Source organism: Pan paniscus, chromosome 1 (genome assembly GCF_029289425.2).
Source record: "Pan paniscus chromosome 1, NHGRI_mPanPan1-v2.0_pri, whole genome shotgun sequence".
NCBI lineage: Eukaryota > Metazoa > Chordata > Mammalia > Primates > Hominidae > Pan > Pan paniscus.
Window position 1 is genome coordinate 95,778,399 of NC_073249.2, and position 15,405 is coordinate 95,793,803.

Consider the following 15,405-nt stretch of genomic DNA (forward strand, 5'->3'; position numbering starts at 1 on the left):
TTCTGTCAACCAGGCATGGAAAATGTCATCTTTAGTGAAAACCCCACAGAGTACTTGGCACTGTTATAAGATATGGTCCCCATCCTTAAAGAATGCTTTGAAGAAGAGAAAAACAAATATGTCTATCTAATAAGTTTTTTCCAAATGTTTGTAATACATAACAATATATGTATTTATGGGGTACATTGCCAATACCAGCTTGGTTGTGGAGACCCTAACCCAGCAGCACTAGAGGAATTAAAGACCCACACACAGAAATATAGAGTGTGGAGTGGGAAATCAGGGGGCTCACAGCCTTCAGAGCTGAGAGCCATGAACAGAGATTAACCCACATATTTAGAGACAGCAAGCCAGTGATAAGCATTGTTTCTATAGATTATAGATTAACTAAAAGCATTCCTTACGGGAAACAAAGCGATGGGCTTTGGCTAGTTATCTGCAGCAGGAACATGTCCTTAAGGCACAGATTGCTCATGCTATTGTTTGTGGCTTAGGAATGCCTTAAGTGGTTTTCCGCCCTGGGTGGGCCAGGTATTCCTTGCCCTCATTCTGGTAAACCGACAACCTTCAGTGTGGGCGTCATGGCCATCACGAACATGTCACAGTGCTGCAGAGATTTTGTTTATGGCCATTTTGGGGGCCAGTTTATGGCCAGATTTGGGGGCCTGTTCCCAACATGTTCCCCCTTTTTATTTTTGCAAGACAATAAAAGCAAAGGCGGCTTTATCATGGTGAGCTACTTCTCGCAGAAGTCAGGATCTGCATCTGCAGACTATACAAAGACAAACAACACAGATTAAAAGCACAATCATCATCGAAATCACAGAGCCTCCAAGTGTTTTTATCCATGTTAACAGGTTACCAGCTGCTAATCTGTCTGCAGCTCCTTCAAGCACTCCAGTTCCTGGCATTAAGGTCAGGTGTGTCTGGGATGCTTTAAATATTTGTTCTTTTAATTTTGCAATATCCAAAGACAAGTTTGCGGAGTGTCCTTCTAGATGCTTTTTTATTCTTTCCCAAATTTGGATCTTACTAAGAGCCATTAATAGTTTCCACAAATCCTTATGTTTAGCCCCTAGAGCGGGCCATATCATTTGAGGTTGAAGTGCCACTATACTGCCATGTTTCCAGATAGTAGGAACTCTTGCCATACTTCTTATCATTTCTACCATCTGACCATTTTGTTCAGACCAGCTGAACATAGTGTGGCTATGGCACACAGACTGGGAGGTGCAATTCATGCTAAACATCCCCTTTGGGGACCAATCAATAATGATTGTGCAGCATCTCTGCCTGTTCTGCAGTGCAATCTTCCCAAACAAGTACATTCATTATTTCTGGCCAGATTCAATTCCGTTTACGAATAGGTTTTTGAGGGCGGTATGCCTCAATTAGAGGAGCAGATTTATTATGGTAAATACTGAGATCAGAAAGCATGCATAACTGCGTCATAGAGTGATTACATCCAGGTATTATTGCCAGCCAAGATTGATAAATATGCCCAATAAGTATAATTGTTCTCTGTGTCAGCCCTTGTTGAAGGAATACTCACAGCAACGGTGATCACCACTATCATAGCTATTGTTAAATTACTCATTGTGACTGGTTGTCCCACTTTCCTCAGGTTTTCTTCCTCCATCTTTGACAGCTTCTTGATCTGTCCCCGGGTAGGTGGCTGTGTTCGACGGGTGTTGCTCATGACAGTTGGGGTCCTCCTCAGCATCAGTCTTGACATGGCTGCAACCAGGGGATCCTCGGGTTTCTCCCAGAATCTCTTCTTCAGCATCTGGCTCATGATAAGGTTTCAGGTGTCGTGATGGTATCCAAATCGGCTGTTGATTTGGTCCAGGAGAAACACAAGCATAACCTCTACCCCAAGTTATTATTTTACCTATTTCCCAACTTTTTGCTAACGGATCTCGCTACCAAACCAATTGTTCTGCTTCTGTCTTTGCAGCTGGTTTCTGTAGATGCTGTTCAGCTGCTGATAGCATCTGGCCTTTAGGCAGGCTCAAAAAATTTAAAGTCAATAATGCTAGATTCAGTTGCATACGGGGGTCCCGTAGTCCCTGTTTCTCCCCTTTTGCTTTTGCAACTGCTATTTTAGGGAGAGGTTCATTCTTTCCACTATGGCTTGTCCTTGAGAATTATATGGGATACCAGTAATGTGTTTAATATTCCATATAGAGAAAAATGTAGCTAGAGCTTGGCTACTATAGCCTGGGGCATTATCTGTTTTAATAGAAGCTGGAATGCCCATCACCAGGAAACACTGCAAAAGGTGATGTTTAACAGAGGCAGAAGACTCTCTTGATTGGCCTGTAGCCCAGAAAAAGTGAGAAAAGGTGTCCACACATACATGTACATAAGCTAGTCTCCCAAATGAGGGAACATGTGTGACATCCATTTTCCAAAGAGAATTAGTTTTCAATCCTTGAGGATTAACTCCTGCTGTAAAAGATGAGAAATGTACCATCTGGCAAGTTGGGCATCGCTGGATAATAGTTTTAGCTTCTTTCCAGGTAATGCTGTATCTGTGCTTTGTGACCAGAGACATTAACATGGGTTAAATTGTGAAAGTATCGGCCAGGCACAGTGGCTCACACCTGTAATCCTGGCACTTTGGGAGGCTGAGGCAGTTGGATAACGAGGTCAGGAGATCGAGACCATCGTGGCTAACACAGTGAAACCCCCATCTCTACTAAAAATAAAAATAAAAAAGTTAGCTGGGTGTGGTAGCGGGTGCCTGTAGTCCCAGCTACTTGGGAGGCTGAGGCAGGAGAATGGTGTGAACCCAGGAGGCAGAGCTTACAGTGAGCCAAGATCACGCCACTGCACTCCAGCCTGGGCAACAGAGCAAGACTCCATCTCAAAAAAAAAATTGTGAAAATGTCTAGCATTATATATTGTAGTAGCAACTAGGCAATCAGCCATTTGATTCCCTTCAGTTAAAGGTCCTGGAAGAGTTACATGAGCCCTAATGTGAGTGATGTAAAAAGGGTGCATTCTACTCCTAACTGCTATTTGCAATTGGGTAAATAAAGTCATCAGTTGCTCATCAGTGTGGAATTGTAGCTGAGCATTTTCAACTAACTGTGTAGAATGTACCCCATATGAAGAACTGGAACTCACATTAATAGGCATATCAAAAGCAGTCAATACCTCAATTACAGCTACAAGCTCTGCTTTTTGAGCTGAAGTATAGGGCATCTGAAAAACTTTACCTTTTGAGCCAGAATAAGAAGTTTTACCATTATTAGACCCAACTGTGAAGACATTTTCAGCATCTTCAATTGGTTTAAATTTAGTTATTTTAGGGAGAATCCAATTAGTTAATTTCAAAAATTGAAATAATTTTGTTTCAGGAAAATGATTATTGAGAATACCCACAAAATCAGCTAAATGGATTTGCCAAGAAAGACTATTTATAAAAGCTTGCTGTATTTATGCCTTCGTGAGAGGGACAATAATTTTTCTGGGATCATATCCATGTAATTTGACAATCTGAGTTCTCCCATTTCCTATCATAGGTAGAAATTTGATCCAAATAAGGAGTTAGAGTCTGTGAATTAGTATGTGGAAGAAAAAAACATTCTACGAAGTCCTGCTCTTGGACAATAACACCAGTAGGTGAATGCTGAGTTGAAAACATTAGCAAATCTGGAGTCTTCTCTGGATCTATTCTATCTTTTGAGCTTTATGGACTTGCTTTTCAATCAGGTGTAACTCTGCCTCAGCCTCCTTTGTTAATTGTCGAGGGCTAGTGAGACTAGGATCTCCTCTAAGGATAGAAAATAGATTACTCATGGCAAGGTAGGAATGCCTAGAGCAGGTCATATCCAATTAATGTCCCCTAGTAATTTTTGAAAGTCATTTAATGTTTTCAATTGATCCCTACATATGGTTACTTTCTGTGGCACTATTGTAGTGTCACTTACTAAGGTCCCTAAGTAGGAGTAAGGAGTAGTAGTCTGAATTTTGTCAGGAGCTATAATTGAACCAGTGCAAGAAATCGAATTTTGTAAATGATCATAATATTGGGGTAATATTTCTCGAGTGGGGGCAGCACAAAGTATATCGTCCATATAATGAATAATGTAATACTGTGAAAATTTTTTATGAGTAGGTTCAATTGCTTGCCCTACATACTTCTGGCAAATTGCTGGACTGTTTAACATGCCTTCTGGCAACACTTTCCGATGAAAACGCTTAGCAGGCTGCAGGTTGTTTACTGCAGGAATTGTAAATGCAAACCATTCACAGTCTTGCTAAGCTAAGGGGATAGTAAAGAAACAGTCTTTTAAATCTATGACATTAAAGGCCAGTTTTTTGGAATCATAGCAGGAGAAGGCAGTCCTGGCTGTAATGCCCCCATAGGTTGTATAACTGAATTAATGACTCTAAGATCTGTCAGCATTCTCCATTTACCTGATTTTTTCTTAATAACAAAGACTGGAGAATTCCAAGGGGAAAATGCTGGAGCTATGTGTCCTTTTTCTAATTGTTCAGTAACTAAGTCCTCTAAAGCCTCCAGTTTCTCTTTACTTAACGGCCATTGTTCTATCCAAATTGGCTTGTCTGTTAACCATTTTAAAGCTATAGATTCTGGAGGCTTAACAATGGCTGCCATCAAAAATGATATCCTAAACCCTTGGCAGGAACTTTTCTTTCTGTTTGAAGCGGTTCCTTCAAACCCTGCAAATATTTTTCTAGTCCCATACTAGGGACATACCCTATTTCATGCATCATATGTTGACTTTGAGGGCTATATAATTGCTCTGGAATTAGAACTTGTGCTCCCCATTGTTGTAATAAATCTCTTCTCCACAAATTTAAAGGTACAGAAGTTATAATTGGTTGAATAGTCCCAGGTTGTCCATTGGGCCCTTCACAATGCAAAATATAACTACTTTGATATACTTCAGGGGCTTTACCAACTCCAACTATGTTAAATTGAGCGGGTTGAATTGGCCACACAGATGGCCAGTGCTGTAGAGAAATGATTGAAATGTCCACTCCTGTATCTACCAAACCTTTAAATTTCTTTCCCTGAATAGTTATTTCACAGGGAGGATGTTTATCAGTAGTTTGATTCACCCAGTAAGCTGCTTTGCTTTGTTTATTTGTGCTCCCAAATCCTCTTGTTTTTCACTTTTCCCCATTTCCACATACAGCACAATCAAGAGCCGTGCTATACACTCTCCTGGCTCTGCTTTCCAGGGAACAGAAGTAGATATAACAATTTGAATTTCCCCACTGTAATACGAATCAAGGACTCCTGTATGTACTTGCACTCCTTTTAAATTTAAACTAGATCTACCTAGAAGTAATCCTATCATCCCCGCTGGCAAGGGTCCACAGACTCCCGTAGGTACTTTTTGCTGGGGCTCCCCAGGCAGAAGACTCACAGCTTTTGTGCAGCATAAATCTACTGCGGCATTACCAGCTGTGGTGGGGGACAGACATTGTACAGGGGTGAGGGAGTGGCCTGAGCCAGAAATGCCCTGGTTTGGAACAGGGCCCGGGATAGGCCCCTCATGGCATTTCCCAAAATCGGTTTCCCATCTTTATCAAACTTAGAGTGACACTGATTAGTCCAGTGTTTTCCTTTTTTACACTTCGGGCATACACGTGGCTCATACTGATTAATGGCCTGTTTAAACTCTTTAAGTATTTTAAAAGGAAAAAGCTCAAACATAGCTATAATATTTCCTTGTTGATCTGGGGGGTGTATCCTAACAGGGAACTGCCAAGCCTCTATATCACCCTCTCTTCTAGCTTGCTGGATTCCTGCCTGAATAGAACTGAGAGCGGTTGCTTGAGGCGCTACTTGAACAGTCACTGGGGCAACTACTTTTTGCCCAGTGTCCTCCGGAAAAGAAAGATCTGGAGGGTCAGGCCACTCTTTTTCTTCAAAATAAGGAGGGGGTGCAGAAGGGTAGGGATGAACCTCTTCCTCTTTGCCACTTTAGCTTTAGCTGGCAAACAAACCTGCTCTTTCACCTCTTCTGTTATTTCGATATACTTTCCTTCCTCCACATCATCAGTGTGAAAATGTTCCAAGGTGGAACAAACTAGAGCCCACACTTGTTCCATTGTTACCCTGATGCTTCCAAGCTCCCCTTCTTACTCACCACAGGGATTGCTTAAGAGTACTCAGGTGTCCTCCAGCTTAGTTCCATGTTCTCCAACCGTCGCTCCAATGACCCTTTGACCTAGGTTGGAGCCCCACGTATGGGCACCACTTACCGAGATCAGCTCAGTCGTGGAGACCCTAACCCAGTGGCACTAGAGGAATTAAAGACACACACACAGAAATATAGAGTGTGGAGTGGGAAATCAGGGGGCTCACAGCCTTCAGAGCTGAGAGCCATGAACAGAGATTTACCCACATATTTATTGACAGCAAGCCAGTGATAAGCATTGGTTCTATGGATTATAGATTAACTAAAAGCATTCCTTACATGAAACAAAGGGATGGGCTTTGGCTAGTTATCTGCAGCAGGAACATGTCCTTAAGGCACAGATTGCTCATGCTATTGTTTGTGGCTTAGGAACGCCTTAAGCAGTTTTCCACCCTGAGTGGGCCAGGTGTTCCTTGTCCTCATTCTGGTAAACCCACAACCTTCAGTGTGGGCATCATGGCCATCACAAATGTGTCACAGTGCTGCAGAGATTTTGTTTATGGCCATTTTTGGGGCCAGTTTATGGCCAGATTTGGGGGCCTATTCCCAACAGTATATGAGTTATTTTGATATAGGCATACAATGCATATTAACTACATCAGGGTAAATGGGGGGTATCCACCACCTCAAGCATTTATCCTTTCTATGTTACAGACAATCCAATTATACTCTTTTAGTTATTTTTAAATAAACAATAAGTTATTGTTGACTGTAGTCACCCTGCTGTGCTATCAAATACTAGCCCTTTTTCATTCTAACTATATTTTTGTGCCCATTAATCATCCCCATAGCCCCCCTACCCACCCACTGCCCTTCCCAGCCTCTGGTAACCATTGTTCTACTTTTTTGTTTGTTTTGAGTCGGAGTTTCACTCTTGTTGCCCAGGCTGGAGTGCGATGGCATGATCTCGGCTCACTGCAACCTCCGCCTCCCGGATTCAAATGACTCTCCTGCCTCAGCCTCCCAAGTAGCTAAGACTACAGGCACGTGCCACCACACCCAGCTAATTTTGTATTTTCAGTAGAAATGGGTTTCACCATGTTGGTCAGGCTGGTCTTGAACTCCTAACCTCAAGTGATCCACCTGGCCTCCCAAAGTGCTGGGATTACAGGCGTGAGCCACCATGCACAGCCCATCATTCTATTCTTTATCTCCATGAGTTCAACTGTTTTAATTTTTAGCTCCCATAAATATATAAGTGAGAACATGTGAAGTTTGTCTTTGTCTTTCTATGCCTGGCTTATTTCACTTGACATAATGATCTCTAGTTCCATCCATGTTGTTGCAAATGACAGGATCTCATTCTTTTTATGGCTGAATAGTACTCTGTTGTACATATGTACCACATTTTCTTTATCCATTTGTTTGTTGATGGACACTTAGGTTGGCTCCAAATATTGGCTATTGTGAATAGTGCTGCAATAAGCATGGGCAAGGTTTTTTACTGAATGTTAAAAACAATAGCAAACTAGTTATCAAAAGCATCTCTGTCCACCCCACAGAAACTCCCTCTTAGCCTAAGCTTGCTCTCCACCCTGTTAAGCAGGATGAAGTACAGATTGAAGTTGTTCAGCTAAGGGCTGTTAGGATCCTTGCAGCTGCAACTCGGCTCATCACAGCTACCAAGGTCAGTATGATGGCTCTGTTCAGGGCTCATTATTCTGATAATTGCAACTGGGCAGAATATATAGCACAATGCTGCTATTTATTTTCAGATGCCAGTTTATGTCATGGGAGTAACCAGTACCCAGACCCCTTTCTCCTTCAGCAATGCTAATCCTGGGCTCACATTCCACTGGTCTATGAGCAAAAGGGATGTATTGGATCTAGTGCCCAGGCATTCAGAGGTAAGAATTTGCCTATTTATTGTGTTATCTTAGGGATCTTGATATTAAATTTATTTTAATTTATCATAAGTTTCTTTTTGTTTTGAGATGAGGTCTCACTCTGTCCCCCAGGCTGGAGTGCAGTGGTGCAATCTCAGCTCACTGCAACCTCCACCTCCTAGGCTAAAGTGATCCTCCCACCTCAGCCTCCCGAGTAGCTGGGACCACAGGCACATGCCATCATGCCTGGCTAATTTTTTGTATTTTTTTGTTGAGATGGGGTTTTGCCTTGTTGCCCAGGCTGTTCTTGAGCTCCTGAGCTTAGGTGATCCACCCACTGTGACCTCCCAAAGTGCTGGGATTACAGGCGTGAGCCACCATGCTCACCCTATCATAAGTTTTAGACTGATTACTCACTCCCTAAACTACACAATATTATTACTTATTTACTTTTCCTACTGTTCTCTGAACTCTGAACTCTGGAAACCTGCAAAGCAATAAAGAATCCAAATTTGAGTATGCAGATAATACTGTATGATTATTTTTATTTTTTGCTGGAAAGAGCTCTCAAAAGTGATCTTTCTTTTAATATTGTATTTATTAATGTTGTTGTAATGTTGTATTTGTGAGCAGATGACTATGTTAGATGAGTAACACTATGAATATAAAGTATATGCATAGAGTTTAAATATACAATTTTTATTTTTTATCATGTTCAGACACATTTGATTATATTCATAATCATGGTTGTGCTACATGCTGGGTGATTACATTAATAGTAAGAAAAGCAAATGTAGAGGGCTGTAGGTGGCATTGCTTTGTTTAGCACGCTCCCAGCCCACCCTACTTGGAATTGGGGAAGAACTGGATTCCCATGTCAGGCACCATGGGTACCACGGAGCTGTAGTCGCCTATCAACTGGGCAGCTGATTCTGGACTGGGTGTCTTATATCAACGACAAATTTAAGAACAGTGATTAATTAAACTGCCCCTCCGTGGTTCCCTTTGGTATCTGGTGGTATTGGCTCCTCCCAATTCACTACCTGCTGTGTCTGGAACCACAGAAGACCTCAGGATAGACATCTAGGATATCCACAGTTCAACTTGAGAGTATATTTCTCTGAAAAAAAGCTTTGATGTTTTGATGCATGTAGTATTAAACCTCACACTGAAACCTGAAAAAGACAAAAAAAAAGCAAGTTTGGCAGAAACTATGTAAAGTTTGCTGCCGACAAATTTTACCTAAATGAAACTCACCCAAGGTGGTCTGAGTACAGTGGCAACCAGCTAGGTCTGGGTTTTACCTTAGGAAAAAGGACATGGGGCCGTGATACCCAGTAGGTCACAATTCAGTGCTCATGAGAACAAAGAATTAGAGTTATATCTTGGGAGATAATAGAGGGGTTACAGGAGCTAGAATTAGGAGGATATTTCGGTAGCCAGCTAAAAAGAAAAGAGAACTTTGGAAAAAGTAAAAAAAAATTTGTAATCTTTCTAAAAATATCCTTAATCTATAATTTAAGGAAACTCTAGTGGTTAGATCTTCTGTCTGTGACTTCCTAGAGTCTAGTTATACTGGAATTGTGGAAGAATGGAACTGTACTTAGTTTGATGCAATTTAATGTAAGGATTTGGCTTTTTTCTTTTTCTTTTTTTTTTTTTTTGAGACAGAGTTTCCCTCTTTTTGCCCCGGCTGGAGTGCAATGGTACGATCTCGGCTCACTGCAACCTCCGCCTCCTGGGTTCAAGCGATTCTTGTGCCTCAGCCTACTGAGTAGCTGGGATTACAGGCGCCTGCCACCAGGCCCGGCTAATTTTTTGTATTTTTAGTAGAGACGGGGTTTCACCATGTTGGCAAGGCTGGTCTCAAACTCCTGACCTCAAGTGATCCACCCACCTCGGCCTCCCAAAGTGCTGAGATTACAGGCACGAGCCACCATGCCCAGCGGGCTTTTTTCTTGAATAACAGACAGGAGTGTGTGAAAGGAGGGAATGGCTAGGCCTTGGCCTCTATTCTGCTTCTCCCTTTCTTTAATTTTTTTTATGTAAAGCATCACTCTTTTCTCTAGCAGAAGAAATAATTGAGAGCCACACAGATTTTTTCTTTTCCTGCCTCAGATCTAGCATAGGCAAATTGGGTAATGAAATGGGCAATAGAAAGGCCTTCATGAGGCCTGTAATCCCAGCACTTTGGGAGGCCGAGGCAGACTTGGGATCAGGAGTTTGAGACCAGCCTGGCCAACATGGTGTAACCCCGTCTCTACTAAAAATACAAAATTTAGCTGGGTGTGGTGGCACAAACCTGTAATCCCAGCTACTTGAGAGGCGGAAGCAGAAGAATGGCTTGAACTCAGGAGGTGCAGGTTGCAGTGAGCCGAGATCACGCCACTGCACTCCAGCCTGGGCGACAAAGTGAGATTCTATCTCAAAAAAAAAAAAAAAAGCCGGGTGCAGTGGTTCACGCCTGTAATTACACAGTGGCTCACTTTGGGAGGCCAAGGCAGGTGGATCACCTGAGGTCGGGAGTTTGGGAGTTCGAGAGCAGCCTGACCAACATGAAGAAACCCCATCTCTACTAAAAATACAAAATTAGCCGGGTGTGGTGGCGCATGCCTGTAATCCCAGCTACGCGGGTGGCTGAGGCAGGAGAATCGCTTGAACCCGGGAGGTGGAGGTTGTGGTGAACTGAGATTACACCATTGCACTCCAGCCTGGGCAACAAGAGTGAAACTCCATCTCAAAAAAAAAAAAAAGGCGGAGTGCAGTGGCTCACGCCTCTAATCCCAGCACTTTGGGAGGCCGAGGCGCGTGGATCACTTGAGCCCAGGAGTTCAAGACCAGCCTGAGCAACATGGCAAAACCCCGTCTCTACCAAAAATACAAAAATTAGCTGGGCATAGTGGCGCACACCTGTAATCCCAGCTACTCAGGAGGCTGAGGCAGGAGGATTCCTTGAACCCGGGAGGCAGAAGTTGCAGTGAACTGAGATTGCACCACTTGACTCCTGCCTGGGGAACAGAGCAAGGCCCTGTCTCAAAAAAAAAAAAAAGGTCTTAATGGGCTGGGTGTGGTGGCTCACAGCTGTAATTCCAGCAATTTGGGAGGCCAAGGTGGGTGCATCACTTGAGCCCAGGAGTTCAAGACCAGCCTGAGCAACATGGCGAAACCCCGTCTCTACCAAAAATACAAAAATTAGCTGGGCATAGTGGCATGCACCTGTAATCCCAGCTACTCAGGAGGCTGAGGCAAGAGGATTCCTTGAACCCAAGAGGCAGTGAGCCGAGATTGCACCACTGGACTCCAGCCTGGGCAACAGAGCGAGACCTTGTCTCAAGAAAAAAAAGGCCAGGCGCGGTGGCTCACGCCTGTAATCCCAGCACTTTGGGAGGCCGAGGCAGGTGGATCAGGAGGTCAGGAGATCAAGACCATCCTGGCTAACATGGTGAAACCCCGTCTCTACTAAAAAATACAAAAACATTAGCCGGGCATGGTGGCGGGCACCTGTAATCCCAGCTACTGAGGAGGCTGAGGCAGGATAATGGCATGAACCCAGGAGGCGGAGCTTGCAGGGAGGAGAGATTGCGCCACTGCACTCCAGCCTGGGCGACAGAGCAAGACTCCGTCTCAACAACAACAACAACAACAAAAAGGCCTTCATGGGCTGGGTGCGGCGGCTCACAGCTATAATCCCAGCACTTTGGGAGGCCGACGTGAGTGGATCGCATGAGCTCAGGAGTTCAAGACCAGCCTGGGCAACAGAGTGAAACCCTGTCTCTACAAAAAACACACATGAGATTAGCCAGGCATAGTGGCATGCACCTGTAGTCCCAGCTACTAGGGAGGTTGAGGTGGGAGAATCACCTGAGCCCGGGAGGTGAAGGCTGCAGTGAGCTGTGATCGCACCACTCCACTCCAGCCTGGGTAACAGAGTGAGACCCTGTCTCAGAAAAAAAAAAGAGAGAGAGAGAGAGGGAAAGGCCTTCTTGCTCCAATGGGTAGATTTCCTACACTGTGGAAATGCCAACATTGAGAGGTTCACTTGGATTAAACAATTATAAACCACTCATTTTTTAGCATGAGACTCTTCCAGATAACTGATTGAAATCTGCACAAAGGAAATGGGATTTTTTTGTGTGTGTAGGGGACTGGGGAAAGGTGATTTTGGAACATGGGACTTTGTCGTAATTCTAGAGCACTAGAAGGAAAGTTTTGAGGGTTGTGAACAGCAAGAAGGCAGGGAACACAGGACCTGAAATGCCTACTTCAATATTTGCCTTAGTGGTGGTCCTGCCTTCCCTATTATCAGAAGTCTATCAAGTTCTAATCCTCGCTATCCAGTCTAGCCTGTAATGATAAGAGAGGCAAGTGGGAAGATGGTCAGCCAGTTTTTTTTTTCTTTTCTTTTCTTTTTTTTTTTTTTAGTTTTCATTTAGTATATTTCTGTGTGGGCTGGGCGCAGTGGTTCACACCTGGAGGCCGAGGCAGGTGGATCACTTGAGGTCAGGAATTCTAGACCAGCCTGGCCAACATGGTGAAATGCCGTCCCTACTACAAATAAAAAAATTAACCAGGTGCGGTGGCACATGCTTGTAATTCCAGCTACTCAGATGGCTGAGGCATGAGAATCACTTGAACTTGGTAGACAGAGGTTGTAGTGGGCTGAGATTGCACCACTGTACTCCAGCCTGAGTGACAGAGACTCTGTCACATAAAATAAGTAAATAAATACATACATAAATACATAAACAAACAAACAAAATTGGTTCAGACAGTAGAAACTGGGATAGGAGAGAAGTAGGGCAAAGGCCAGGCTCGGTGGCTCACGCCTGTTACCCCAGCATTTTGGGAGGCTGAGGTGAGAGGATCACTTGAGCCCACGAGTTTGAGACCAGCCTGGATAACATAATGAGACCCCATCTGTTAAAAAAGTTTTAAAATTAGGTAGGTGTGGTGGCACACACCTGTAGTCTCAGCTACTTGGGACACTGAGGCAGGAAGATCACTTGAGCCCAGGAGGTTGAGTTTGCAGTAAGCTGCGTTTGCACCACGGCACTCCAGCCTGGAAGACAAAGTGAGACCCTGTCTCTCAAAAAAAGGCACAAAAAGGAAACTGCTTCCACCATTTCCATTCTTCTTTCGTAAAAAAATTTGACTTTGAGGTAACATAAGAAAGAATCTGGCTGGGCGCGGTGGCTCACGCCTGTAATCCCAGCACTTTGGGAGGCCGAGGCGGGCGGATCACGAGGTCAGGAGATCAAGACCATCTTGGCTAACATGGTGAAACCCCACCTCTAGTAAAAACAATAAAAAAAAATTTAGCCGGGCGTGGTGGCGGGCGCCTGTAGTCCCAGCTACTCAGGAGGCTGAGGCGGGAGAATGGCGTGAACCTGGGAGGCAGAGCTTGCAGTGAGCCAAGATCACGCCACTGCACTCCAGCCTGGGCGACAGAGTGAGACTCCATCTCAAAAAAAAAAAAAAAGAAAGAAAGAATCTTAGGGAGGCTTGCCAGAATTAATTGAACACTACAAACAGAGGTTACTTTAGGGGTAATTATGCTGCTGGGACTATGAAAAGAAATCACTACGAAAACAATCTCTTGTACACTATTTCTCCTCCTCCTCCTCCTCTTCTGCTGCTCCTCCTTCTTCTTCCTTCTTTCTCCTTTATTCTTTCTTTTTTCTTCTTTTCTTCTTTTTTTTTTTTTGATACAAGGTCTTATTATATTGCCCAGGATGATCTCAAACTTCTAGGCTCAAGCGATCCTCCTGCCTCAGCATCACAAGCAGCTGGGATTACAGGGTGTACCACTACACCCAGCTCCTCTAGTTCTTCTAGAAAGCTATTTCCAACATACATTTTCCTTATTGTTACAACAAACAAGGAAAGATTAGCCAGGCATCATGGTGCATGCCTGTTGTTCCAGCTACTTGGGAAGCTAAGGCAGGAGGATCATTTGAGACTAGGAGTTCCAGGCTGCAGTGACCTATGACTGTACCACTGCACTTCAGCCTGAGTGATAGATAGAGCGAGATCCCGTTTCTAAAAAAAATAGTAGTGCTCACTTTGGCAACATACCTACTAAAATTGGAATGATACAGAGAAGATTAGCATGTCCCTTGCGCAAGGATGACCTGCAAATTCGTGAAGTGTTCTATATTTTTTAAGAGGTAGAGATAGAGAAATCAGGGTAGAAAGTTTATTCAAAGGGATAATAACAGAGAACTTCCCAAACCTAGAGAAAGATATCAATATTCCAATGTAAGAAGGTTATAGAACACCAAGCAGATTTAACCCAAGTAAGGCTACCTCAAGACATTCAATAATCAAACTCCCAAAGGTCAAGTATAAAGAAAGGATCCTAAAGCAGAAGAAAAGAAACAATATACAAAGGAGCTCAATATGTCTGGCAGATGACTTCTCAGTGGGAATCTGATAGGCCAAGAGTGAGTGGCATGACATATTTAAAGTGCTGAAGGAAAAAACTTTTATTCTAGAATAGTATATCCAGTGAAGTTATCCTTCAAAGGAGAAATAAAGAGTTTCCAGGCCAGGTGCGGTGGCTCATGCCTGTAATCCCAGCACTTTGGGAGGCCGAGGCAGGTGGACTGTCTGAGGTCAGGAGTTCGAGACCAGCCTAGCCAACATGGTGAAACCCCCGTCTCTACTAAAACTACAAAAATTAGCTGGGTGTGGTGGCAGGCACCTGTAATCCCAGCTAGTCAGGAGGCTGAGGCAGGAGAATCGCTTGAACTCGGGAGGCGGAGGTTGTAGTGAGCTGAGATCACACTATTGCACTCCAGCCTGGGCAACAGGGCAAGACTCCATCTAAAAAAAAAAAAAAAAAAGTTTCCCAGAAAAACAAAAGCTGAGGGATTTCATCAATACCAGACCTGTCCTACAAGAAATGCTAGTGGGAATACTACAATCTGAAAGAAAAGGACATTAATGGGCAGTAAGAAATCATCTGAAGATACAAAACTCACTGGTAATAGTAAGTACACAGAAAACCACAGAATATTATAACGCTGTAATTGTGGTGTATAAACTACTCGTATCTTGAGTAGAAAGACTAAAAGATGAACCTACTAAAAATAACTACAAATTTTCAAGACAAAGACAATATAATAAGATATAATAGAAATGACAAAAAGTTAAAAAACAGGAGAGATAAAGTGCAGAGTTTTTATTAGTTTTCTCTTTCCTGTTTGTTAGTTTGTGTGTTTATGCAACCAGTGTTAAGTGTCATCAGTTTAAAGTAACAGGTTATAAGATGTTATTTGCAAGCATTATTGTAACCTCAAATCAAAAAAACCTACAAGAAGCCAGGCACGTTGGCTCACACCTATAATCCCAGCACTTTAGGAGGTTGAGGCAGGTGGATTGCTTGAGCTCAG

General features: G+C 43.3%; 1 protein-coding gene and 1 non-coding gene across 14 annotated transcripts in view; both read left to right on the forward strand.

Moving 5' to 3' along the window:
• NUP210L (nucleoporin 210 like) overlaps nt 1-15,405 on the forward strand; it is a 161,088-nt gene that overhangs the window by 100,007 nt on the left and 45,676 nt on the right. For 11 of the 13 annotated variants that reach the window (XM_034936276.4, XM_034936263.3, XM_055113456.2 and 8 more), the window contains 2 exons: nt 7,732-7,812; nt 7,901-8,032. In XM_034936276.4, the coding sequence (XP_034792167.1) occupies nt 7,732-7,812; nt 7,901-8,032 (213 nt within the window). Of the gene's footprint in view, nt 1-7,728; nt 7,813-7,900; nt 8,033-15,405 lie in introns of all 13 variants that reach the window. The other 2 variants (XM_055113455.2, XM_055113469.2) reach the window with 1 other exon arrangement.
• LOC112438278 (U6 spliceosomal RNA) lies at nt 14,066-14,172 on the forward strand. Its single transcript, XR_003026733.1, has one exon. It is a non-coding gene; the product is annotated as a U6 spliceosomal RNA (small nuclear RNA).